We start from the raw sequence: 24,347 nt of genomic DNA, 5'->3' as shown, positions 1-24,347 counted from the left end.
TTAATCTACTATAAAAATTTGTATATATTATCTCTTAACGTGGCTGTAGTGTGCGCTTAAACAGGCGCAGAAAGTTAGTAGGGTGGGCCGCTCGCTTGCGTGGGCCGCTCGCTTGCCAACCATGTTAGAGGAGTTGTGTAAAACACATTTGCGGCGCGATGGACCGGAATTCTGGAAAGAGCATAATGAGCAAGCGGAAAACATCTTCTGTCATGATGCTGAGCTGCGTCGTCTTGCGGATGAGTTTGTTGCGAATGAGGCTATTCTGACAGGAGGGCGTGTCTACGCTCCAATCAATTTGATACCTTCCGCTGTTGCCTACGACATTGACTTTAGCCAGTAGATGTGCGCTCCGGGTATGAGCGTCCCAGTGCGGTTCAGACGGCTAGAGTTCATACTCTTTCGTGAGAGTCCAGCACAGTAGTCAGCAATATAAGTATAATCTCAAAATCTCCATATCTAAATGCATTTTAGGGGTGAACGGCAGTCTAGCTCACCAGTAACCTTGAAACGACTTGCCATCTTGTCCTTCGAGTTTGCGAACAGTCCATTAGGTGAATATCAGCGTGGTATTTCTGAGATACCGTCTAACGCACAATCACGTACGAGACTACATAAAACTAAATAGCAGTTGCGAAGAGACGATTTCCGGATTGGCATCGACCTATGCCACAAGGTTTTATCCGCTCGATCATGTCTACAAACAGTCTCAATAAGGCGATATGATATCCATTGTTCGAAAGGATCAGACAGTGTTTTCTTTCATAACAGATTCCGCTCATAATTCTAGGTTGCCAGACGGATTACCCGTCTCCTGGATGATAAACAGCGCATGCCTTCAAATCGGAAGAATGTTTACCGTCGTATACGAACTCAATAGCAGGAGCAGGGACTTCTCTCATGATACATCAGAGTCCCTTTGTTTATTGTTTCTGAACTGTATGGCCAGACTGGCCAATTGAAGCCGATGCAAGTGCTACGACTACTTCGTCCATTGCAGCCCAATCTGCGATTCAAGCACGATGCCAAGCACAAATCGTTAACGGCTTTCTATCGTAATCTGTCGTAGTATGCGCAAGGTTTTCGACATGGGACATGCCTCAACGGAGTATTGGAACTAAATTTAGAGGAACAGGTCTGTGGACGCGGGCTGTTCGGTGTATTCGGTCGGCTCTTCGGCGGCGTAGAAGTATTGAATCGGTATCTAAATAAATCGATTCTTCGGCAAGGCCAATATGCCGAGAATGCTCACACGGAAACATGCCAAGTTGGACAAGCTCATTGAGAAGCATACATATACATGGAATGCTTTGTGTTGATTACGTCGAGGTTCATGTGTGCAACGCACGAAGTATACTGATCAAGCAACGCATTGATTATCGGGTCGTTTCAGGAGGTCATGAACAGTCGCAATGAACTGTATGAGCATACGATTGCGCTAAGAGCTCCATAGAGGAGCAGTCTATGGTGTCATCGAAGCTCGTCAATACAATGATGAGGAAGTGTGGCTGGGAAGGACCCTCGTTACGTCATGTGAAGCACGGACATCGCCCGGCCATCAGTCGGGGGAAAAGTACCACCACACATCGTCTCGAGGCTTTCTTGCACTTCGCACAGCACAAACGGCAATCATCTTGCCGCAATATCAAGCGCGTCAACATAAGACACGACAGCGCATATGAGAAGACTAGGCGATGCTGCTGCTCGCTTGGAAGTATCCGCCAGCAATACCGCTTCTGAAACGCGCCATTGTTTGGCCTGATGTCTCAGGCATCGAGGCTGCCCCTTGGTAATACGCGGCGAAAACTGAACACTGAGCAAAAATATCTTGTGTACACTCTGCTCAGTAATATCGTCTGCTGAAGCTAAAGCGCACAATGTTTGCGCTCAGCTTCGACCAAGTATGGCGCGCGCCTCGAGCGAGAAGACATCCTTTTGGAGTGTTCACTTGAATCACTGGAAGAGGAAACTTGATCTAATAACAGCAGGTCTGTCAGAATCTACTCGCCTACAAGCCTCGACGACCAACCGTACGTGAACACCATGACTATGGCGCCCGAGGGGCGGATCACAGTGGAGCCGTTGCAGCCAGTCTAACAACTATCAGCCGGATGAATAACATTGGGCGACAGCTGCACAAGCAAAATCGAGAAAGAGCATGTAGCACAGAGCGTCTGTTCCCGGGCTGGGCAACAACTTGAGGAGATGGAAAACTTCTGCTGCCGTCACTGGGTACGAAACAGACAAAGTGTACCAGGAACAACACACAATTCTGTGCCGATCTTCTCGGAGAGATTCATCGCAAGCCCAACATCGTTCGGGATCTGGCACTGGAGGCGAGCGTTGCCTATAGTGCCCATCGTTAAGTCTCTCAGCCAACAACGCATGCACGGCAATATCCACCTATCAATAACGGTCGTCTTATTGCGCGGCGAATGATATATGACAACGCATCATCAGTTTGCTATCGTCAGCGGTGAGGCGCTATCGACCAGGCTTGGACCGGAGGGCGAGTGTGTTGGGTCGCTCGCTACCAGATCAGGTCCGCAACGTGCCTCCGGTTCAGTGATGTCTCGGTCGTCCCGAACGCGCGTTCGCTCATGGACGGCTTTCACCACCGTCAGACTGTCCATCAGGTGCGAGCAACGTTGAGCGAGTATCTCCGCAACTTGGCTGCTTGTGCAGCACCGCTGCATCATGAGTGGGTACCCTCCAACAATGTCACGCCAGTGTTGCAACGCCGTTGCCAACTAGCATGTACAGCTGGCCATACTGAAGCCAGTCATGGTGGACTCACCCAGCACACCCACCCTCCCTTGACGACCGGAGGCGACCTCCTCCGGTTGACGGCGTAGCTGTGGGATGCCCCTAGCCGACGAGATATCTCGCCCGCGACAAGACTGCATTTGGCCATCAGCAGTGGATTCTGTGTTCTAAGAGTGTTAGACGCAGGACAAAAGACCTGGCCGCCCCTTTCGCAACAGCAGCGACTACTGTGGTGGTGGTGAGGCGCCCACCTAGCTTCCGCGTTTGCCAACACTCGTTGCCGATCTCTAGGAAGCTATGAGGCCTCTCGTCAAGGAACTTTCAAGCGAGACTACCGCGAACTGTTTCGACTGTTTTCCAATCCTCCGGCATTTACACCCGTCAGATTGTAACCCTCTGTTGTCACCCAGTGTCACAGGGGTTGCCAAACGATATTGCGGACCTGGACACCGCACTGAATGAAGACCGCAGCCAGACTCACTGCAAGCGAAGCAAATCTGTTGTATCGGTTAGTCAAGGCACAGTCTATCTTACCTGGAGTCGCATAGGTTACTGTCGTGGTGCATACGCGAGCAATCGCGAAGACGGACAGTAGCCGCTGACTGGCATCGTTAGCACTATCACTCAGGTCGAAGTACCACAAGTACTATGATAGGAAACTGTTGTGCGTTTACTGCCAGAGTCCACCAAGCTTCCATGTTAAGAGAACCTTTCGACCATAGAAACATATATCATGTGACTGAACCTTCACCACTACCAAGCGGAGATTGAACAACATCTGGGCTCGCTTGCGTACAGGGTACGAACAGAATTCTCCAAAGACTTGGAGAACTTCGCCAAGCGTTTACGCAAAGACCATGCCCTGCCGTTGTGGGAAGCGGAGCTATATCAGCTCCGCATATAGCCTATGTACCTCGCCTCACGCATGACCCGAAAACAAGCAACTTTCGGCGACACTATTGGCTATGACTCCACTTTCCATTTTCCGCATCCCTCCAATAGTATATTTGCGGGCCGTTGGCGGCGGAGCTGGCGCGCATACGCTATGTTGTGGTCAATAACTTTATTGACGCATTCAGAAGCACTGGACAGGAATGTGGCCAACAAAACTATACGCGACGCACAACCAGCAGGAAGAGCCGCGGCTGGAACGATAGAGGTGGTTGACCATTTACCAGGCTCCTGGATCCTTTACCTCTTGCCTCTGACAGTACGCGAAAGATGCGGGATGCGGCGACGGCAAGCGGTTGACGGTTCAACGCTCACCGGAGTATTACTCGCACCCGCGTTCGATATCATCCTTCACCGATTGACAGGGAACGGCGCACATGCGGGTGTTCACAGCGCCAGTGCAGCATCGCGCAGTAAGGCACCGAGCTAGCACGTCCTTGTTGTCAATCGCCGCAGTGGTGCGATGCAAATATTGTTTGTCAAGGTGACCGGTCAGACTTCATCAGTGTGGGTCAACTTCAGGGATCGAGGGGAATTTGAAGTATGAGTTGGCAAATGTTGCAGGTTTCACGAGAAGCGCACTATAGTTGAGACTCATTCATCCTGGGAAGGAATGACGTCGCCTATCTGCGCGCGACAACGTTGCTGTTGAGCAAACCACACCATATCAGCCAATACGTCTCAAGCGTCAGTTTCATCACAAGATCTGTTGAGACGCCTCTCTGCACGATGAGCTTGTCTAGCACACTCACCTTCCATCCAGATCGATGGCCGTGGATAAGCGAAGCGATGCTAGACTAGGTCTTCACTCGAAGACCTAGCTCACATACTTGCAGTGCCTCTATGGTTCTCCCCACATCCCGATAAAGCCTATATCCGCGATGCATCTGTAAGCGATGTCCCTTCGGCAGCAGAGTTTCTTGCCGATCATGAGCATACAATCTCCGCTGTTCGCCTCGCTATTGTATCCTTATCCATCAGCAAATGGTAAACATAGCAATCGCCACCTCAGCATTGGAACATGAAACCGTTTGCCACTGCCACATGGCAGACGAGGATGCCATTACCAGGAAGAGGGCACAGTGTGAGGCTTCCCAATATCCATTGCAGCGGCTTGCCGATCCTTGATGCTTCTCTTCCTTTTTCGCCATCGGCGTATCCCGTCGTCCCAGTTTGTGCGCGCTGTCTCTATTCGCTAGTTAGGTCAACGGCCCCTAGCTCCCGAAAGAAAGCGGAGTACACGTAAGTAGATGATCGCTATTCCTACCGTGCAGTGATGAGCAGAAAGAGAGAACCCATGGGGGAACGGCGGCAAGGGATTGCACAGTCAGGGTGCATAGAAAGCTCTTAACGAGAAACGTGTGTCTGCGGCCATCCCGTGGAAGTGGTCATATCGAAAGCTTCTTCATCATCATCAGCCCATACCTACGTATGCCTTAGGTAGCGATCGTCTTGCGAAAGGTCAGCAAAAGTTCACCTCGCCCTAATCCAGCATATGCCTGCCTCGGCATTCTCGTTACGTGCGCGTGGCCGCACCCTAGCTGGTTGTTAAGAACATGGGTGGTTATGGCACGGCCAGTAACCGACAAGCTGAGTGCAGAAGAGGCAATCTTAAGACAGGGTTCACCGGATCGTGACTGCACAAACTGTCACTACTGGCTCGGGTTTTGGACGAGTCGGATGCAAGCCAGCACATATTCCTGGCCTCCCAACATGAAAGACTTTTCTTTTCTGTCTCGTCTATTGCTAGGCGATAGTAATCAAGTTGGGCGCAGAGGTGTGGGTATCGAAGCATGCCCCTTCATCAATGTCCATCCTAAATAATCCCCAGGTCGCATCGCATCCGTTGTACGGAACAACGGTCACGCCCTCTTGGGCATCCGCACCTGCATCCGCTCTGCATATCTCACTTGGCCGTGGGCGTCATTTGGCGCAACAGTAGCGAGGTGTGTGCGGGAACAATCTATATATCAACTAACCCGGGTATTATGACAAGGTTCACCCTTCCCGTATGCGGCAAGGTCAGCACGCGCTTTGTTAATATCGAAAGTATGATCGGTTGCCGAGGACATGTGTGTATCTTGATAATGGGGGATAATGCTTTGGTGTCATTAGTTTGAGAAGGCTGGGGAGCGTGGGGAAGGATGGAAGTGATGGGCGAGCGATAGATGTATGGAAATCGTAGGTTTGGCGGGTGTGAATAGTGATGGAATACTTGCTTAAGCTGTCGACCAAGCTTGACAGTTGACAAGTACCAGCGCAGTGACTTGACATGTGAATGCTCATGAATCTGTTACTGTGGCCTTGAGATAATATCTGCGCAGACTGTCAACACCGCAATGGCATGGAGGCTGGTTTTGAGCATTGATGCTGTACTCGCCGACCACGACTCTGATGACACCACCATCGCCTGGAAAGCGTCATGCCTTGAACCTATTCTCTCGTGATAATCTTGGACGTCTGACATCACGCCTAATATCCTCACCTCATACTCGCGGCCATGCGCGTCTCAGATCAGAGTTCGAGATCTGAAACCAGTGTTGATGAGACAACACCCCATAAAGGCCACATACTCCGCATTGACATACGTTCATGAACACGATGCGCATAATAGCATTCCAAATTATGATATTAAGTGCGGGTTATGATTTACATAATTTCGAGAAGCGCGATCGCATATTGCGACGACACGCAGGTATAGTATTTGACATTAGGTTCGGTAATTGTGCCATGTGGCATACATGCATTACGACGGGACGTATGAGATACAGATGACGACAGATTACAAATGTGTACATCTAGAATAGCGGGCAGAATAGATACGCGCCCTTGTCTCAGAGCTTGTAGTACACCAAGAAGGTTTAGAGGATCAAGGAGATGTCTGCAAAGTAGTGTCGGGAAGCAAGCGATGATTATGTATGGAGAAAAAAGATGCAATGCGTGGTAACAAGTAGAAGTAGATGACGATACCGCCAGTGTACAAAGGAAATGTGTAGTGATGGGGATAAAAAGACCAATGAAAATGCGCCCCTTCCGACTCTGCCTGGGTATCTTTTCCTTCTCTTTTGCTCCACTAGTTGACACGCCACTCGAGACACCAACTGTCTTCCTCGCCGATATCTTTCTGTCTGGAAACGCTGGCCGACTGTTTCTCAATGCCGTCTCCCGTCAACTCAAATTCTCAACACCCCACAAATGATGTTATCCCAGCCTGAACCCAGTATCTTTCCCAACGCCGCCGCAATGCTGGACCCGCTGGTAATGTGTTGCGCGTCGAAGGAACAGTTGTTCGTCGTGTCCAAAGTATGCAGGTAATTGGTTAAAGGAGTGTATATTTGAAGAGGAAGGGTATACCGTGGCCAAAATCGTGGTACGTCGTAAAGGAAATATGTAAAGGGATTAGAATGCTTGTGTGTGTGTACCCCCAAAGAAGTATTGCAAATGCCGAGATCGACCCCAAGGAGGGAAGTTTGTGACCAGCACGAACTCCGCAATACAACTTGTCTCCGCATGCGCTCATGCTATCTGTTTAGGTTTTTTCTTTCTTCACCATGCACGTAGACTCTCGAATTGGCCAGCCAATCCATCGCAATTAAGGTCGGTCAGTCATTGGTAATTTGCGCCTGGATCGCTTGGGCCAGCGGCCATTTGCGACGAGGAATAGGTGCCCTGGTGTTGATGTTGTCGGTGTGATTCTTCCTCCTCCTCTTCCTGTGCAGCCATCTCTACTGCCTCTAGTTGCTCGGCCTTGTCTTTGCACGCGGTAGGCGAAAAGCCGCTGCCGACCTTCGAGGAGATGATGCGCCAACGGTCGTTCTCGTACTCCTGCATGGCGTTGCGAAGCTTTACCACCTGTATTACCGGTTATGGTTAGCATGTCGGAGATTGTGGATGCGATACACGACGTCGTGCGTTTCATGACTAGGGTAGGGACTTACCATATCATCCGTCCAGACAGTGGTCTTTGCTTTGAGCTTCGTGCAGTACCGAACTTGGAGTGTGCCAGAGCTGCGGCCAGGGAAGAAGTCGGCGATTTGCTTCCAGGTGAGGTTTTTCTTCTCTTTGAGATCGACAAGTAACTGGTCGTCTTCGGGCGTGAACTTGAGCTTAGGGCCGCGGGGTCGTTGTGCTGGTGGAGGCATTCCCTCTTGTCCTACTACGCTGGGAGGACCATGATGTTGAGCGGGAGAGGGAGGTGCGCCCTCCATTGGGTGATGTCTCTTATTGCGATGTGTATTTGGTAGATGATGGTGATGTGTGGGAGGTAAAGAGGATTGTGGGGTTGGCGGCGGCGGGTATTGTTGAAGGGAGTAACCCTGCGTCGCGTGTTGTAGTGAGACGCTTCCCGTTGCTTGGGCGTAAGGATTGAGTTGCTGCTCTAAGCTCGGAGGGAGATCGTGTTGCAAGTCGTCTTGGTGGCTGCGCTTGCGTCCGGCGGTTTGCTGGGGCGGCGGTGGGTAGCCCACGTTGTAGGAAGATGGAGAGTGTTGCGACATGGAGTGATGGCGCAACAGATGGGGTTGATGTAGTGAATGTGTCTCGATGTCTGTGTAGGTAGGATGGTGGCCGGCGCCGGCATGTTGGAGTGTTTGAGACTGGTGTGGCTGCAGGAAGGAGTGAGGGTGGTAACCCGGAGGCAGTCCGGTATGGGAATGGAGGACATTTTGATGTTCGACGTTTGAGGTCGGTATGTGATGTTCTTCCCCGGCATCGCCTGGTACGCTGTAGTCGAGGAAAGGGCCTCGATAGGGACTCGCCAGTGTTGCGATCACGCATGGAGACTACCAGAGCTAGGTTGCTCTGGCAGGCCGCCGCAGTGAGACCTGAGCCAGAAAAAGGGTGCCTTAGTTTGAGTTGATGTTCGGAGTTGCGATGGCTGTATCGCACGTGTTTGGGTATTTCGAATTTTTGTTATATTGACAAATGTTGGAGCAAGAAGAGCTTAGGGGAACGCGCCATCGGTCGAGTCTTATCGCGTGTGTTAAGCGTCTGGGTTGCGGACTATAGGTAGTAGCCTTGTAGGGAACAAACGAAAAGTACCTATGGCTTGGGGTGGTCGTGGAATATAAGATTCCTGCCTGATGGGAGAAGGCATTAAAAATTTCGGGCAGTACGTCCCTTCAAAAGCCCGGTCCGTCTTGTGCGATTGCCACACGGACACAGGATCCAAGCATGTACAGCAATGGGTCGTCCCCACGAGACGCTCTGTTCCTGAGGAGCACCAAATGAGTTAGTAGGGAAGGCCCAGGGACTGATTCTACGTCAAGCATAATGCGGTGATCAATGACAAGGAGGGGTCCCCCGGCACACGATCTGGACGAGTACAATGCTGCAAGCCCTAGATCGTGAGTGGCTGCTGATGCAAAATGAGATGGGCATGAGGTACTTCGCCCGGCTTGCGAGGGGCCTGTGGGGCTCGGGGCGTGCGCGGTCCATGCCATCGTCGTTTATTTCTAGAATGCCGCCAGAAAGATCTCCAACGCCGTTGCAGGCGCTGCAGGAGGGATCCTGGCGCAGCGTGGTGGCCAGGAGATGTGCATTGAGGAGGTTCTGAATCGGCTAGCGACACGGCAGGGGCTCGAGGCAATTCCCCAAAGAAGGAGCGCTACGAGTGAACGCCGTATGCCAGATTGATTGAGACACAGTCTATCAGACGCGGAGCCAGGACCGCGCTGGCGGGAGAGCTACTCGGGTCATGCTCGGAGGCGAATGGGTCAAACGGCCTGTCAGAAGCGTGCCGTGACGATGATGGCATTTTTCATGGCAACTTAATGGCCTACCGCACCTTGTGCCTCAGTCGACGGCACTTTATGCCTGGAAGAACCTTACCCGGCTCAGGGCCCCATGGAGCATGATGGTGCTTGCAAAGAAGCGGTACTCGGATCAGGGCAGGACAGTTGCCTCTGCCGGCATTTACGCAGCCGTAGCACCCGCCTGTAAGCAGTGGGACCGAGCGATGGCAGGGCTCTCGGTCATGGTTCTCTAACGCATAGGCATTACCGGCCTCAGATTGGCTCATGCGTGGGCCGTTTCAAGGTATAGAGTCAGGCCCTGCCCTATATGCGCTTCGTCATCCCCCATGAGTTGGGATCTACCAGCCACAGAAATGTCCCGACGCCCGCATTGGATGGCGCACTCCGGCGTACTGCAGAAGTAGCGGGCGTACGGAGTGCTGGTGGCGAGCAGAGATGGGCACTGCGGAGAATATTGATGGATTATACCTGAGACAGGCGCAATGTGCTGAGCATGGCGATTGAGGCGGTGGTGGTGGGGAAAGGAGCGCGCAAGCGACTCGAACTCGACGTGCGACGCTAAGATTCGGGAACGATTCCACTCAAGCGGCCGGGATCTGCCCGCCTTCGAGCCTCGCATACATCTCATCTCTCGACTGCATGGCCGACATGGCATCGTGAGTCCAGTGCGCCACCCATACTGTCGCCCTCAGGCACGCCATCCACGGCTGCGCTTACTCCGAAGTTGCTACCTCATCCTTCCAGAGCCTGGGTACCGAGGCCACCACCAACAGCCTCACGTGACGAACGACACGACAGACGCACTCCCCGGCTGGCGGCTGGGTTTCCCCTGCTTCTGCAGCCATCGCTATGACCTCACCGCCGTCTCCATGTGTGACATTCAGGTCTAGCGATGGTCTGCCAACCTTCAAGTACTCGACCAACGGCGCATTACCCATTTAGGCTGTTGCAAGCCATTGCGAACTATAGGCTCGACGGAGATGCACGATGCAGCCCTCACCACGCTCCCTCCAACAGACGGCGCAATTCGCGACCATGCTGCCATGTCATGTGGCTGGCGTTGTGAGCGGAGCGCGTGCAGCGCACGTATATGGTGAGTAGAAGCGCGTCGCGTCGAACCCTGTGGGCGACCAAGCATCCCCGTCGCGCAATCTACTCTCGACCTGACGGCTACGCCCAAGCGCGTCTTGGACGAATATCGCGCCCGTTGCGATGGTTCGGTAGCATAGCCGGAGCGTTCGTCTGGTAACCTGCGCCGTTACACGTGGCCATCGTAGCTAGGATCGCCTACAACACCGCTGATCGCAGAAGAAAACTGGTGATCATCCTCTGCGCAGTTGCTACACCGACACCAGGCCGCCTATGTGTGCTACAAATAGCACAGCTGCTGGCCGCATCTACAGATCGGCATGCGGCAACACGGAGATGCAGAACGTTGAGGTGTGGCGAACGCGATGAAACATTTGATCGAACCGCTGCAGGCTACCGAAACCAACCGTTCGTTGACGTGAAACGATAACACAAGCAAGATCGGCCAATGGCCCTTGAACAAACCATGCTTTGGGATGCTTCCCCCACGTTTGACAGACGGTTAGGTCATGGGTAGTTTGCCGATTATTGCTACGTAAAGATATTCGATATTATGTCCAGGATGGAACCACCCTTAGCAAGACCATTACCCGATTCTGAAGCCAGAGAAAAGTCAATAACAGTAGCCAGCTTTGCCGAAACTCCTAAGCATCTTTTGGGAAAAGAGGAGGCGACTAATTCCTTGTGCCTCCGCTGCCGAGAACCACGTCCGGAAACACCAAGAAGGACGAACGGATGCCCACAGCAGTTTTGCGCGTGCGATGCTCGATCAAGATAGGAAAGCTGGTATCATAAAGCGGGCCCCACCGCACTAATCCCGGAAAGATGCAGACTGTGATCATAAGTGTCGTTCAGTACTTGCCGCCAAAATTCTCTTTCGCGTACTGTTCGCATGCCTGGTGTACATCAGTACGAGCGCTTGTACACAAGAGAAAACAAGTAACAACAGTCGAGACATACTTTGGCAGGTTTGCCGACCTTCTGTCCTATGACCTTCCATTTGTTGGCGTCATACTCCTTGATGGCGGCAAGCAGCGCAGCGCTCTTCTTACTCATCAGCATACTCTCTATTAAACATCACAGCAGCTTCTAACTCACTTCATCTTCAGCAAACTCGGCGTAGTGCATGTCCTGATAGGTACGTCAGAGTGTGTGCAGTGGAACGACGCTCATACCATGCCTACCTTGTACCAATGTTTCTTCACGCTCCCTTCTGTCCGCTGTGGGAACGTCTATCATCGGCTAAGTCAGCTAACTCTTCTGCAGGATCACGGCATTTCAGATATCCGGGAAGGCTTCCTCACCTTTGCAATTTCGCTCCAGCTATTCCCAGCATCTCTCATTTGTTTCAACCTCAATTCCTCAGCTGGCGTCCACGGCGTATTTGTCCGACTCTTCTTAGTCTTCGGCTCCTGCGTGGCATCGACATCAGCTGCTGGAGGCAACGCTGCACTACTTGCTTGCGCCTCTGCGCTATCTGATGTACTGGCCATCTGGTCTTGCGACTGTCCGAGCGTTACAGACTTGCGCTTCCGACTCGTGGGAGATGGAAGTGGTGGCTGAGCGCCAGGGTGAGCTTCTTGATTCGCCGTAGTGAATGACGCCGCTGGTTGTAAACTAGGCAACTCTGGAGGCGCAGAGTATGGAACGGTTGGTTGCGGATTCGCTGCGATGGGCGACGGTTTCAGGCTACGCTTGGTGGATGGTGAAGAGCTATCAGGGGACATAAGGTCAGCACGTACGGCAAGGTACCGAGTAGGAGAAGTATCCCAGAGTCGCAGGACGGGGGCAAGATGAGACGGATATAGTGAAAAGACTCACGACATGGCTGCAGACGGGGCGATAAGACGTGGCCAGGCAGACGGCAGCACGAGACAGCTTCACTGGGGAGAACAGGATGCGCCTATAGAGTGTAGTGTCATGCTCGTATATTACAGCTTCAGGACACTTTCAGAGGGTACGACGGCCAGACTGAAGGCAGTCGATCATCATGATATCCAAGGAAGCAAATGGCCTGTCGGTGCGAGCGCTGATCAAGTACAAGGGATACAAAGAGGGTCAGGTTGGCATTTGACGAGCGAATGGGAGGATGGCTTCAGCATGATGGTGGAGGACGAGGGCGACGCTGTGAGGTTAAGTGGCCGGGTGCTAGCGGGGGTGGGCGCCAAAGCTGGGGATCTCAAGTAATGTCAAGTACTAGTACTTTTGAGCTAGTGAATTGAGGGTGGTGGTCGAGGTATAGATACGCGGGGACAGCTGCAGACAAGAAGCGGGGTAACAGGCTCTAGGGCCCGGCTCTGATGAACAGGTGGCTTTGAGGTTACGGGGACAGCAAGACGAGTGCTTAGAGGGCAGCGGAGGTAGATTGCGCAGCGCGTGACAACTCTATGCGTCTTCAGCTTCATGCGAGTGATGCGGAGCGCCCCCGATCGGGTGTCGCGACATGATGACCGTGTATTCATAAGGGCCAGCAGTGTCGGCGGAACTGTCGAAGAGACAAGTGCATGCTGTCATGAGTGTCATGACGATTCCCATGCAGAGTCAGTCGAGTGACCCGACATCATGTCACCGTGGAGTCGCTACCAACGCATGTAGAGTGCCGTAGTCGTGATGAATGACGGAGTTGCTGACGGATGGAGCGGGGCAGTGTGCATTGACCGGGCGCTCTTTCCTCGAGTAGTCGCTCGTGCCTTCCAACTTCATCGGTCAACAACACAGCGCGCGAAGTCACAATCGTCATGGCGAGAGTCGCACAAACACGACCACATCACACGTCTCCTCCATTTTCCAATCCATCTCACCAACATCCCCTTCACCGCTCATAGCGCCTTCACCACTGCAGAAATCGTGCTGCAATTTAGCCCGACTTCAATCGTCGCCGAGTGCGAGCCATCCCTGTCTTCTCCACACTGCCACTGCAGCAGCGGCTTGCAACAGTCGTGCCAAACAAGCAGCCATTACGCTCATCACCACTGCTGGGCGCGGGGAAGACAAAGGTAATCGACGTCCTGATGCTCGACCAAGGCCATCTTTTCGTCATGGGTCTAGGTGCCTTTTCTACCAGGCTCCGCTCCGCATTCAAGCCAAGCTCCTTCTCCAGTTGCCTGACGCAGCGCCAGTATCACTACAAGCCACAAGCGTTTGAGGGAACCGCTCTGCCACAGCCTTACCACTAACAACCTATAGCAGCACTTGTGGCCTGCCAAGCGCTTCGGCCTTATGAAGAGCCTGACCTGTTGATGCTGTAGGCGGAACACGACCCATCCGAACGTAATCGTTTCGTCCGTCTCACAGCGTCGTCATCTGCGTACTTGTGTGTTGCGAATAATCTCCACTCGTCGTGTACTCGGCCCTTTTACAATGAGCCTATTCTCTGGCAAATGTAAGAGATATCGTCGTTGGTATTGCTCAAAAGCCCGTCGCCAATGTTGTTTGTCACTGCAAATGGTAGACCGCCGGTGCACAGTCCTCCCCGCAGCCTGTCACAGCACCGACTGAGTTAGCGCCCGCCGTCGCTTCGGCACTGGTCGCTGCTTGTTTCCAGCTTTCCAAACATTGTCAAACCTCGCGCTCCTTCAAACCTGCTCCAAGTCCGACGCGCGCGGTTTTGAAACTGCCCCCGTAGCCCCGATGAGGCTGAGAACCTTATGCGTCCCGCTCTAGATCTTCAGAGCCCCAGGCAACGATTTCGTATGCAACTTCATGTCCGTTCCACTTCCGGCTTAACATGTCTCGTGTCAAGGTTCTTCTAAACATTTTGGCTGCGAACGCCGTCTATGCCCCATGGCGCCGATCAGGAATCGAGTTGCAGAGGCGACGGTTTGAAAACGTTGCCAATCTCAGAAACTGCCACTGCTAATCGACCTGGTCTGTGGACACTGACCGACCCGTTTCTTGACCACTGTCCAAACTCTATAATTACTCCGCTGCCCCAAGTTTCGAGGCCTCAACCGCATCTGTTCAATCGGCATCTGTCTTTTGTTTTTTAGCAGCCTTGTAATACTCTCGTTTTCTTCCCACTGGTTTGGGCTGCACTACATTCACTTAATCAACATTGCTGAGCAATTACCTTTTTTACCGACACACTGTGTAATACTTTCTTTTCAGAGCCAGACTCGATTACGACGAACAGACATCCCTAGTGGACACGACTCAACGATTCCCACTACCAAGTACGACTATCATCAACAAGAACAGCAACATACTATCACCCCATCAACACACTATTGTCACCATGATGCACCATCAGCCCCAGATTCTCTCTCCCCTCCCAGAGATGAACTCGCAATCCCCTGACCCTTCCAGCCTTCGTGCTCGCAAGATGTCAGCCGGCGGTAACAGGTCTTGGTCTGAAGAAGAGGTATGCCAACTATGTCGCACCTACCGAACACTTGCTAACATTGGCTAGGAAACCTACCTTCTCCAGACTCGCATGCAAAAGATGCCCTACAAGCACATTGCAGCACATCTCAAGAAGACCGAGCTTGCATGCCGCCTGCACTACCACCAGCTCTCGCACGGTAGCCATCGCCGCAAGCGTACCAACTCCGTCTCCTCCAACGCTTCATGCAGCTCGTCTGGTACTGTTCCTATGTACTCTATGGCTGCGGAACAGGACGCCTACTCTCAATCTTCTCGCCACAGCTCGCCTATGAGCTACTCTGGCAGTCCTCATGTTCGCGCCAACTCCATCACCACCTCCCCAGGCCGATCTCAGCACAAGATCCTTCTTCCCAAGCCTCGCACCCTCACTCCCCGTGGTTCTCCAGAGCCATTCAACGGTCTCCGCATCAACACCGAGGTAGCCCATCAGCCTAAGATCGTCGACACTGACCGCCTCCGCTCCATCTACGAAGCCCGCCGTCAGCAGTTCTGGGCTACGGTCGCCGCCGACTACGGTGCGGATGTTTCCCCCGCTCAGCTCGAGGAGATCTGGCGCAACGGCTCCAACGCCGTTCGCCCTCCTACTCCCGATGCCTCGCCCGATGGTAGCATCATGCACAACCCCATGTTCAAGCCCAACCCCTTCCCGACTTACATCTCGCCGGCACAGAGCGAGCCAGCGAAGCACTACAGCCCCATGAACCCAATGGATATTAGCGCTGTTTCGGCTCCAGAGCGTATGCCGTATGTGCTGCCAATGCCTGTCCCTTCCTCAGGCCGCGCGAGGGCTGGTACTTGGAGCTCGGCGCCGAGGGACAACATGCCAATTGCTAGCCTCCTCAATGATGATAGGAAATAGATATTATTTCGTCAAATTCCTGTACTTGTTGAAATCTTTCCATGGGCTTTGGGATCGGTATGGCACAGGCAATGACTTTCTCCACTTCTCTACTTTCGTTAATTCGCTATTCAATCAACTCTTTTTTTCCTACCATCTTCTTAACGGTTCGGTGGTATATGTGGGAACTGGTATGGTATGCATGGTTATGAGACATTCCACGTTTCGGATTATCCACGCAGGAGTTGTTTACATTTGTCATTCTGGGCTTGGCGTACTTGGGTAACTTGCATCTACGCGCTTCACTTTCTCACGATAGTTCGACATTCATCTTTCGCGGTACTTGTTAGCGGTAGTGAATGGAACAAAAAATATCCACATTTTCAATCTCCACATAGCTCTAGACAACTCATTGTGATGTGTACTTTCAGCGAGCATTACCCTTGCGCATGTTTAGTCCTGATATCTCGCTTGCGGTACTTACCTTCTTAATCCGGCCTGTTAAGCGAGGGGTGTCAAACACGACAGTCCACCTCACCTTCCATACATTTGCATACTCGTTATTCACCATAGTAGGGTATAGTTACTACGTTGAGGAGTTTGACTTCAAAGACTGCATCTGTACTAGGGCTATCAAAAGATACTTTTCAACCATCTGGACCACTTGCATAAAAACAGCATAAACCACTTCCAAGCACGATACGGCCACCATCATGAATTTCACATACTTAGGTAACTTAACCGTTCATCAACCGATCTTGACAGCGGCAGCCTTGTGACCCAGGCCGCCTATGACAGCAAACCGTACCGCAACCTTAAGGCACATACACCAGCTGCCGTCCGGTGAAACAGCAACGGAACATTCCGTTTCGCTGTGCGAAGCGAATCTTGCATCTAGATTTTCCTTTCCAACTAGTCGGCCGTTGAGATCGTTCGCTTGTTCGTTGCGGCGACCTGACCAGGTGGGGTGCGTGTTTGGTAGTTGAAACGTTTCCCACCGCACTAGATGCTTTTCGCAACGGTTTGGTAACGGTACTACGGGTAATATTGTCAGCTGACATGGCAGATTGTATCGTGAAGCTGCCAACTTTTGTTTGACGGCGATGATAATCGAGATATGTGGTTCGAGTTCATGCATGTGCGGCCAAATGTCAATGCGTTGTGGTAGTGTGGTTACACGTGATGAGGCAAAGTGGATGCCAACATACGCGTCGTCCTTCGCACTCTGCATGTCGCCAAAGTACCGTCAATCATGGCAAACCTGTTAAGAATTCCAAATACTATGTAATTCATCTTAGTAACAAGAGACATGATTTGCGCAAAGGTTCGGCATGCCGTGTTCCTGTTCTTGAACACAGACCCCATGTCAGCTTTGCACATCTCCCGCCGTCCCGCGAACGTCATTTGACTCGCTCCCACCGATCCTATCAAAAAGCGCCACAGCCCGTCCGTCCGCCTAGCATCTTACCAGTGCGTTTTGTGTAATTTCCCAAATCTTAGGAAATTCATGCCTTATTGCCTGAGAATCCTCCCATGATCCTTTCCCTCGGATCCCTGCAAAACACGCCATCTCATCGACCAAAGATCCTTTCGTCCCATCACCTTTCCCCACCAACTAGCTCAGGGCCCAAGCTGAGTCAATTTCCATGTCCCTGGTTCACGCATATGCCGAGTTCTTATGCAGATCCACGCCCCGGTGAGTGTGGTTGGGCCCGCCTCTGTGGACACTTCAGGGTGCGTTTGGCGATATTCATGCGAACTAGGATTGAGACCTAGTAGGGATCTGTGAGCGCCTTAGTTTCGAGGCGCATAAGTGTGGCGTGTGAGCGATGGATGCGCGCGATGGAATGGAAGCCTTGTAGGGCTGATAGAATTTTGCTGTATGCAAGTCTGAGGGGAAGATGACGTAGAAGGAAGTAGTGACTTCGGTGATATCCGTGATGCGTGTGCGTACATGCATGAGTGAGGGGTTCTGGAAGTGTGACCGAAGCTTAAGATGTATGCATGGGGCGATGGGGATCGGTATAGTCGCCTGATACGTACATAACGTCCTTCTCCGGATCCGGAGGATGGTTGTCGGACCGTGTAGTAGTCGTTGGGTCAATCGGCGCTCGTGACTCTTCAATGCGACGTAATCGCTCTGACTATCTGGGGTCATGTTTGGCCGATAGTACTCCCGAAAAAAACATGTGAGTTGTGCAGCGATTGCGGCCCTTCTCATCAGGGGTTGGATTGTGACACCGTCTCTTGCCTCTCTTCCTGACCAGTCTCGTTGTTTGGTTGCGACCTTCTCCTGTCCTCTGGGTCCTGGTCACCCTTTCCGGCCTTCTGTTGATGCTTACCACTTCCCTCGATATCATTCCTTAGCTCTGCTTCTTCTTGTGGGTTTTCTGTACCCGTCGCGCTGTACTCTTGGTCCATACGATGCATAAGCTCTTCGCCAGGTAGAAGAATACTTCGATCGATTGCCAGAGGCAGGCCACGATGCCTACCACGCAGCATCGCAGCCATCAACACGACTTTGCTCAAGCTCGCAAAGTCACCACTTAGACTGTAGTTCTTGCCCGGTACACCGAGGCTCAAACCGACGGTACCATATGCCGATGTGACTTCGAATAGAATCGAGAAGATGCTGAAGCCCGGATCTGCCTTGTTGATATGTCCTCGCTCAATGATACATATCAAGAAGAAGACGAAAAACTGAAACCAGATGTCGTAGGAAAGTTGTTTTTGTAGATGTGATGCGATTCCGGCAGCACTACTATCGTGCTCCTCTAGTCCAATCGACTTCTCTTCGTACGTGTTCGTTTTGCGCAGCACCAGCGTCATCGGGTAGATGGAGACGTACATGATGACTAGATATGCCACCAAGCACGCTGGTGCGAGGGAACTCATGTTGATGATGTATGCGCCACTGGTACGTAGTCCGCTAGCCATGAAGAGACCATCCACTACCCGAGTGCCAGTGGAGAGAGCTTCAACGTCTGGCATGCCGATGTTCAGAATTTCAAAACAAAGCCAGGCTGTGATGTCAATGCCGAGTTGGACAGCAAAAAGGTATACTGTTTCGCGTTTCGGGAAAAGGTATATAAAGCAACGTCGTGGATGTTGCAGGAGAAATTGCATCGTGTTCCTCATACGAGAATCTTTTGGTAACAACTTCTTCATGATCCATATAGTAATGCGGAGTAGAATCGGGAATTGTGTCTGACCAGCGAATGCCAAACATGCCGCGGTAAGTAGGACAAACCAATTGCCGCTGAAAGGGATGAAGTTGGCATTGAGCACGTTGAGTCCACCGTTGGCAAACTCAGTCACTGTCGCAAAGAACGCCCACCATCCCGGGTTGATCGCGCCTGGTTGGTTTTCGTATAGTGTGTTCTTGGTGTCGCCTCGATATGCGTATGGTAGTAAGAAAGTGATACCCAGTAGGTACCAGAAGACCTGGTAACCGACCAGGATGAGCAAGAGAGTTTGAAGTGCGCGATACTCTACACCTCCGAGCTCCATACGATCTTGCTCGCTAAGCTCTCGAAAGCGGCCTTTGGAGTCGAGATGAGGCTTGAAAGAGACGTAGTCATGTTTCTCAGGCTTCAACTCTGTAGAAAAGCGATCCAGTATGCGACTGAAAAAGTTGCGAGCTGACTTGATCTCCCATGGCGTTGGTATAAAGCCAAATCCGGTCTCGTAATGAAATGTCCTTCTTCTAGACACAGGCTTTATCTTCACGTGCGGCGACTCATCATTTCGTCGTTGCGTACTCTTTCCTGCTTTGTTTTGTTTTCCGTTCGCTCGCTGGCGCACGCTCTCAGCACTACTGCTGCTCTCGTTTCGACCCGAATTACTGTTCTCAATGTCTCGCACTAGTCGTTGCATTGTATGCGAATGCTTGACGACGTCTGCCATTTTCTTGCGGAATAGCGCTCTTCTAATTAGCACTACAGCCGTCGAGACGAAAGGGATATTGCCAATCATTAGCAGAACAGCGAACCAAGCCTGCTGAAAGCCGGAGAGATCTCCGAGGTCAACCGAATTGAGCCCTACACCAATCAGCCTATGGCTTTCGTTATTGTTTGACGGAAACACTTACCTGTAGTGGTCATAGCACTGCAGGACAGGAACAGCGCATCAGTGTACGTCAAGTGCGCTCCTCCAACCTCTTTCGGTCCATTAGCAAGACCCTGCCCATAGACGATGACCGACGAAATTGCGATGACGATGATGAAGTACAGCATATGCGCGCGATAAAAGTTCAATTTGAAAACCTCCTCTTTCAAATACTTCAGAAAATCATTCTTGACCTGTCGCGGATTGCGCAGCTCCTCGATGGGGTCGTGCATCTCGTTGTCGTCGTCGAGCCGCAGCCACGACGAGTTCATAATCGGCTCCCGTGGTGGAGTATATACTTTGCGGTATTTATCCAAGACTTTCACTAAAGAAACTACCGGAATTCGTGGCGTGGTAAGATAGCTGGACCTTGTAGCAAGTAGGCTGTGTTGCTGTGCTGCCCAGGCAAAATCATGAGGAATGATGTCACCGAGCTGTCAATAACGAATCCCGCGGCGGAAGCGACGCATCATCGTGGGCGCTACAGCAACGCTTTGGTCGATCTTCAGGTCCGCGGCGTTTTCGATTGGTTCTCATACTCACAGGTAAGTCGGTGTCAGATTGCACGTTGTCCCACGCAGACGTGGTGGTGTTTCCGCAGCGGTCCGGAACATGTTGTGATAAGATGCCGGAATTCCTGTGCATCCGAACATGTTTGCTGGGATTATCCATACCGTGCTACATCTCAAGGTCGGGCGTAATCATTTGGTCCTCTTGTGTTCTCGCGCTCGATTTGCGATTCGCAAATAGTTGGCTACAGTGCTGTCGAATTGGACTTCGAGTCGATTGATTAACTGGTTACGCGCGCGAGTTCACTCCGATCACCATTGATGCATGCCGGGCCATGCCACAGCCATTTTTTGAACGTGACACAATTGGAATACATATCCGTATGATTAGGCTAAATCTTTGTGAAGCAAGATACATTTTCATGTGAGAAATGAAGCGACGTACCCGACTAAAACACACGCCAATCAACGACCCGACTTCTTAGAACGCAGTAACTCTCTCCCACCGTTCTACGCAACATCTTCTTCCTCAGTCGTAACAACTTCGATCTTCCCTTCCTCAAAAACCTTCCCCTCTCCGTTATTCTCCAGTATCTTCTGCTTCTCCTTACTGACGACCTCTCCATCCTCATCCACCCTCTCAAAGACAACCCCGACACTACTCAACTTCCAATGACTCCACCTCATCGCCATCTGACTCCACCCACCTAAACTACCAAAACAAGTACTAATCCCCACAAATCGCTCTCCCTCCACTGCCTTCCTAACCCACCAATCTTTGCACCCTGGCAGTCCAAAATAGCCAACACGGCCAGATTGCGTAACGAGCTTAAGAGCACGATACTGATGCTCGATATGGACTTCGGTGATGGATTCGTTATTCAAGGGAAAAACAATATTGTCTTTGTTATAAGATGGGTTAGATGCGCCGGTCTTTGGGTCATATTGTTGTGAATTCTGGCTTAAGAGCTCTGACCATAGCTCTCTAAATGTTTCCTCGAGGGGATTCATGTCAAGTGTCCAGCGAGGGTGTTGGGCTGGGACGGCAGTTTGACAGCCGACGAAGGAGTTGTAATTGCTGTAGATCTTCGTGCGGCCAGAGTTAATGGCAGCAAGTTCGTGGCTGGACTGGAATTGATAGGATGAGAATGTCGTGTTGGTGCATGAAGCTTCTGTCCCGGGGAAGGGGCTAGTGATAGGGCAAGTGGTCGTTGTTGCACTAGTCGATGGCACCGATTCTTTCGCTGATTCTCCATCTACTGTCTGATTGGGCAAGTTATAGATGGTCGCTCCACCAGGCTGGAAGACTTCAATGCAGATTTTGTTCCATAGGAAGATATCATGCGATGTCATCTCCTCGGGTGGGTCGAATGGTGAAATGCGAGTTGATATAGGGAAGAGAGCGTGATGGTAAGAAGGATGTGACCATATCGGATAACGTCTCTGCTGGTAAGGAAGGCGCGTTAGGTTCTTCCAGAATAGCTGCTGAGTAGTGTCGTATTGTAGCCGGGCGGTTAATGCTGAGTCCAATCTGGAAGCTTGGAGAAGACCGAGGCGTGAGATGGCACCGTTCTGGTAATGGTGTCAGCAGCGGCTTGCGAATGAGAGAAAACACCGTTATGATATCTAGTGACTTACCGAAGCAGTCTGACCTGTTAAACCCACTAGATACATGTTGTCCAACACCAAAAACGGCCTTTGAGAGGTGGCAAGGCGGTGATTCATTACAGACTTTTCTCTTCCAGTAGTCATTTTTATCTATCTTTTATCAGTACCGCTGCTCGTGGGTAAGTATAATGCAAGACGTACCTGCAAACCTCTGATGAGACAAGTTGTGAGTGACTTTACTTCCTCAGGTCTACCATAAGTGCTCCAATCGTAATTGCGGTTGTTGCGGCTGAATATATCAATCTCGTCGATGTCGCATATGATTTGGTTGATCCATTCCCCTCGCTCGATATGTAATGGACGTCCTAAGCTCCCCTCGGCACTGCCAAACAGTCGCCTTTGTCCACCCAACGTGATGGAGATGCCAACTAAGAACATATTTTGCGAAGGATCGTGTCGCCAATACGTGTCGAGGACGCAGGACCGATGACCAATCTCATACCATGCGTGAATGAACTGTGCAGAAGTGGTCTCCGAGTCATTGGGTGACGGGTACATTGTCATAGGTGTGGACAAGCACACGGAGGCCTTCAAAATCGCCTTCGCTTCCTCTGAATCTTCTGGTTCAGCGGGCTCGACCGAGGCTACTAATCTCTTATAAAGCGAGGCTAGTGGTTGACAACACTCCCAGATTCTGCGTCGGTTCGCTATGTGCATAAGCGGTCCCTGATTCCCGATGTCGGGATGGGTCAGTGCATCAGACCAAAGAAAGAGGCTTTTGTAGTCGGTTGCATCGGTGCTGGTATTCTCGACGAAATGACCGAGTTCGTTGAACCATGGCAAGATACGAACGTGTATCATGTGTTGCCAGAAGGCAGCTTCACGCGTGTAGCTGTTGACGTGGTAAGAAGCTTTCATGAATGATAGCATGTCCTTTGTGTCCATGTACCCAATAATTTCAAGGAGAATGTCGTATGGGAGAATTTGGGTCGGGTCGCTACGGACTTTGTTCGATAAGTCCAAGACCTCCGTAGCTCTACCCAGAATAGAGCCGGATAACAACTCTGGAATCTTTTCTATGAGAGACGGTCGAGGACCGGGATCACATACCACGTACTCCTCGCCTGGGACGTTTACCCAGAATTGTTCATGTGCCATGCTATACCCATAGTTCACGTCCAGGACCGGTCTTTCATCGACCAGGTGGGCTCTCATAACCTCCCACATCACATCTTTGTTGACTTCGTGTCCCTTTTTAAGTCCCACGCTGTTGGCAAGAATGTTGAAGCAAGCCTCGTGGAAAGGAAAAGCCATGTTCTCCTCCCCATCGGAGTACGCCGTGAGGTTCAACGAAAATTCACCAGGATCGTTCGGATCTCGTCCAGATTTCTTGACATCAAACCCGCCGAGTCCTCCGTAACGACCTCTGCCAGAAACATAGGCTTTGGGATTGTCACGGTCAGATTCACGATTGAGAGCCAGTGCGCGGCTCCGATTGATCCAAAGCAAGTCTTCTCGCAAGATCAATCTAGGGTCGAAGCTGTCCTCCTCTTCCCAGTCGTCAACACTCTTTAGAAGGACCTCATCGAGCTCAAACGATAAGTCAGAAGTTTGTGACCAACTATCACTGTCTCTTTCTTCCGTAGGCTCGGGCTCGGGAGTGCGGGGTCGCATAGCCACATCTGTAATCTCAGTTACTCCCGCAAGCAGGTCGAAGTCGTTGGTGTCGACAGACTCTGTATCTTCAGAATATTCAGAATTCGAGGTTCCGTGCTCATCCTCAAAGTCAGAGCCTGTATCATCTTCGGCTTGTTCTTGCAGTTCATTGAGCCGCTTCTTGATGACTTCGTCGTCAGGCGCATCTTCCGCTCCGCTGTCATCATCTTCACTCTCGGCTCCCGACGAGCAAGAGTTCTCTTCAGCACTCGTGTCAGCTAGCCTCCCCGTTGCTATACCAACATTGCGATCCCTCTTGCGTAGATTCTTTTCCTTCATCGAACCAATTCTGACAGCCTCGATATCTAACGTGCCCGCGCACAAGATACAGTAACAGTCGAAGGAGCCCATAATAGACAGGTAAGGCTCTAGAAAAAAAGTGAGATCCTGGATACTTCGAATCGAAGGGTGAAGCGGTCAATTAGAGTAGAAGTGTTAGGGGTTATATTAGCCAAGTACGGTTAGCGCGCCGCCACTATCTTCACTATACCCGAAAGCGTGACTGCAGCCTTACGATCCCAGACATGATTTAGGCATCACACGGCAAGATCCGCAACGTCCACAACCATCCACAACGGGCTACCCACAAGACATTATGAGATGGACAGGGGGATGATTCGGAAAGCA

The 24,347-nt window shown here is 51.5% G+C and overlaps 5 protein-coding genes across 5 annotated transcripts; 1 reads left to right on the top strand and 4 right to left on the bottom strand.

Moving 5' to 3' along the window:
* Nucleotides 1-7,323: 7,323 nt before the first annotated feature.
* Nucleotides 7,324-7,925, bottom strand: J4E82_010466 (uncharacterized protein; the record flags this gene model as incomplete). Its single annotated transcript, XM_051736678.1, has 2 exons — nucleotides 7,324-7,569; nucleotides 7,656-7,925. 2 exons carry the CDS (start codon nucleotides 7,923-7,925, stop codon nucleotides 7,324-7,326), a joined length of 516 nt encoding a protein of 171 aa, XP_051583582.1.
* A 3,485-nt stretch (nucleotides 7,926-11,410) lies between these two features.
* J4E82_010465 (uncharacterized protein) lies at nucleotides 11,411-12,286 on the bottom strand (the record flags this gene model as incomplete). The annotated part of the gene is made up of 3 exons (XM_051736677.1): nucleotides 11,411-11,455; nucleotides 11,520-11,603; nucleotides 11,864-12,286. 3 exons carry the CDS (start codon nucleotides 12,284-12,286, stop codon nucleotides 11,411-11,413), a joined length of 552 nt encoding a protein of 183 aa, XP_051583581.1.
* A 2,507-nt stretch (nucleotides 12,287-14,793) lies between these two features.
* Nucleotides 14,794-15,801, top strand: J4E82_010464 (uncharacterized protein; the record flags this gene model as incomplete). Its single annotated transcript, XM_051736676.1, has 2 exons — nucleotides 14,794-14,919; nucleotides 14,968-15,801. 2 exons carry the CDS (start codon nucleotides 14,794-14,796, stop codon nucleotides 15,799-15,801), a joined length of 960 nt encoding a protein of 319 aa, XP_051583580.1.
* A 2,199-nt stretch (nucleotides 15,802-18,000) lies between these two features.
* On the bottom strand, nucleotides 18,001-20,159 carry J4E82_010463 (uncharacterized protein; the record flags this gene model as incomplete). Its single annotated transcript, XM_051736675.1, has 2 exons — nucleotides 18,001-19,820; nucleotides 19,871-20,159. 2 exons carry the CDS (start codon nucleotides 20,157-20,159, stop codon nucleotides 18,001-18,003), a joined length of 2,109 nt encoding a protein of 702 aa, XP_051583579.1.
* A 747-nt stretch (nucleotides 20,160-20,906) lies between these two features.
* J4E82_010462 (uncharacterized protein) lies at nucleotides 20,907-24,071 on the bottom strand (the record flags this gene model as incomplete). The annotated part of the gene is made up of 3 exons (XM_051736674.1): nucleotides 20,907-21,968; nucleotides 22,035-22,154; nucleotides 22,206-24,071. 3 exons carry the CDS (start codon nucleotides 24,069-24,071, stop codon nucleotides 20,907-20,909), a joined length of 3,048 nt encoding a protein of 1,015 aa, XP_051583578.1.
* Nucleotides 24,072-24,347: the final 276 nt, after the last annotated feature.

Source organism: Alternaria postmessia (assembly GCF_024291825.1).
Source record: "Alternaria postmessia strain BMP 2775 chromosome Unknown scaffold_127, whole genome shotgun sequence".
Lineage (NCBI taxonomy): Eukaryota > Fungi > Ascomycota > Dothideomycetes > Pleosporales > Pleosporaceae > Alternaria > Alternaria postmessia.
The sequence above is the reverse complement of the archived record's forward strand: the minus strand, read 5'-3'. Positions and strand labels throughout refer to the sequence as shown.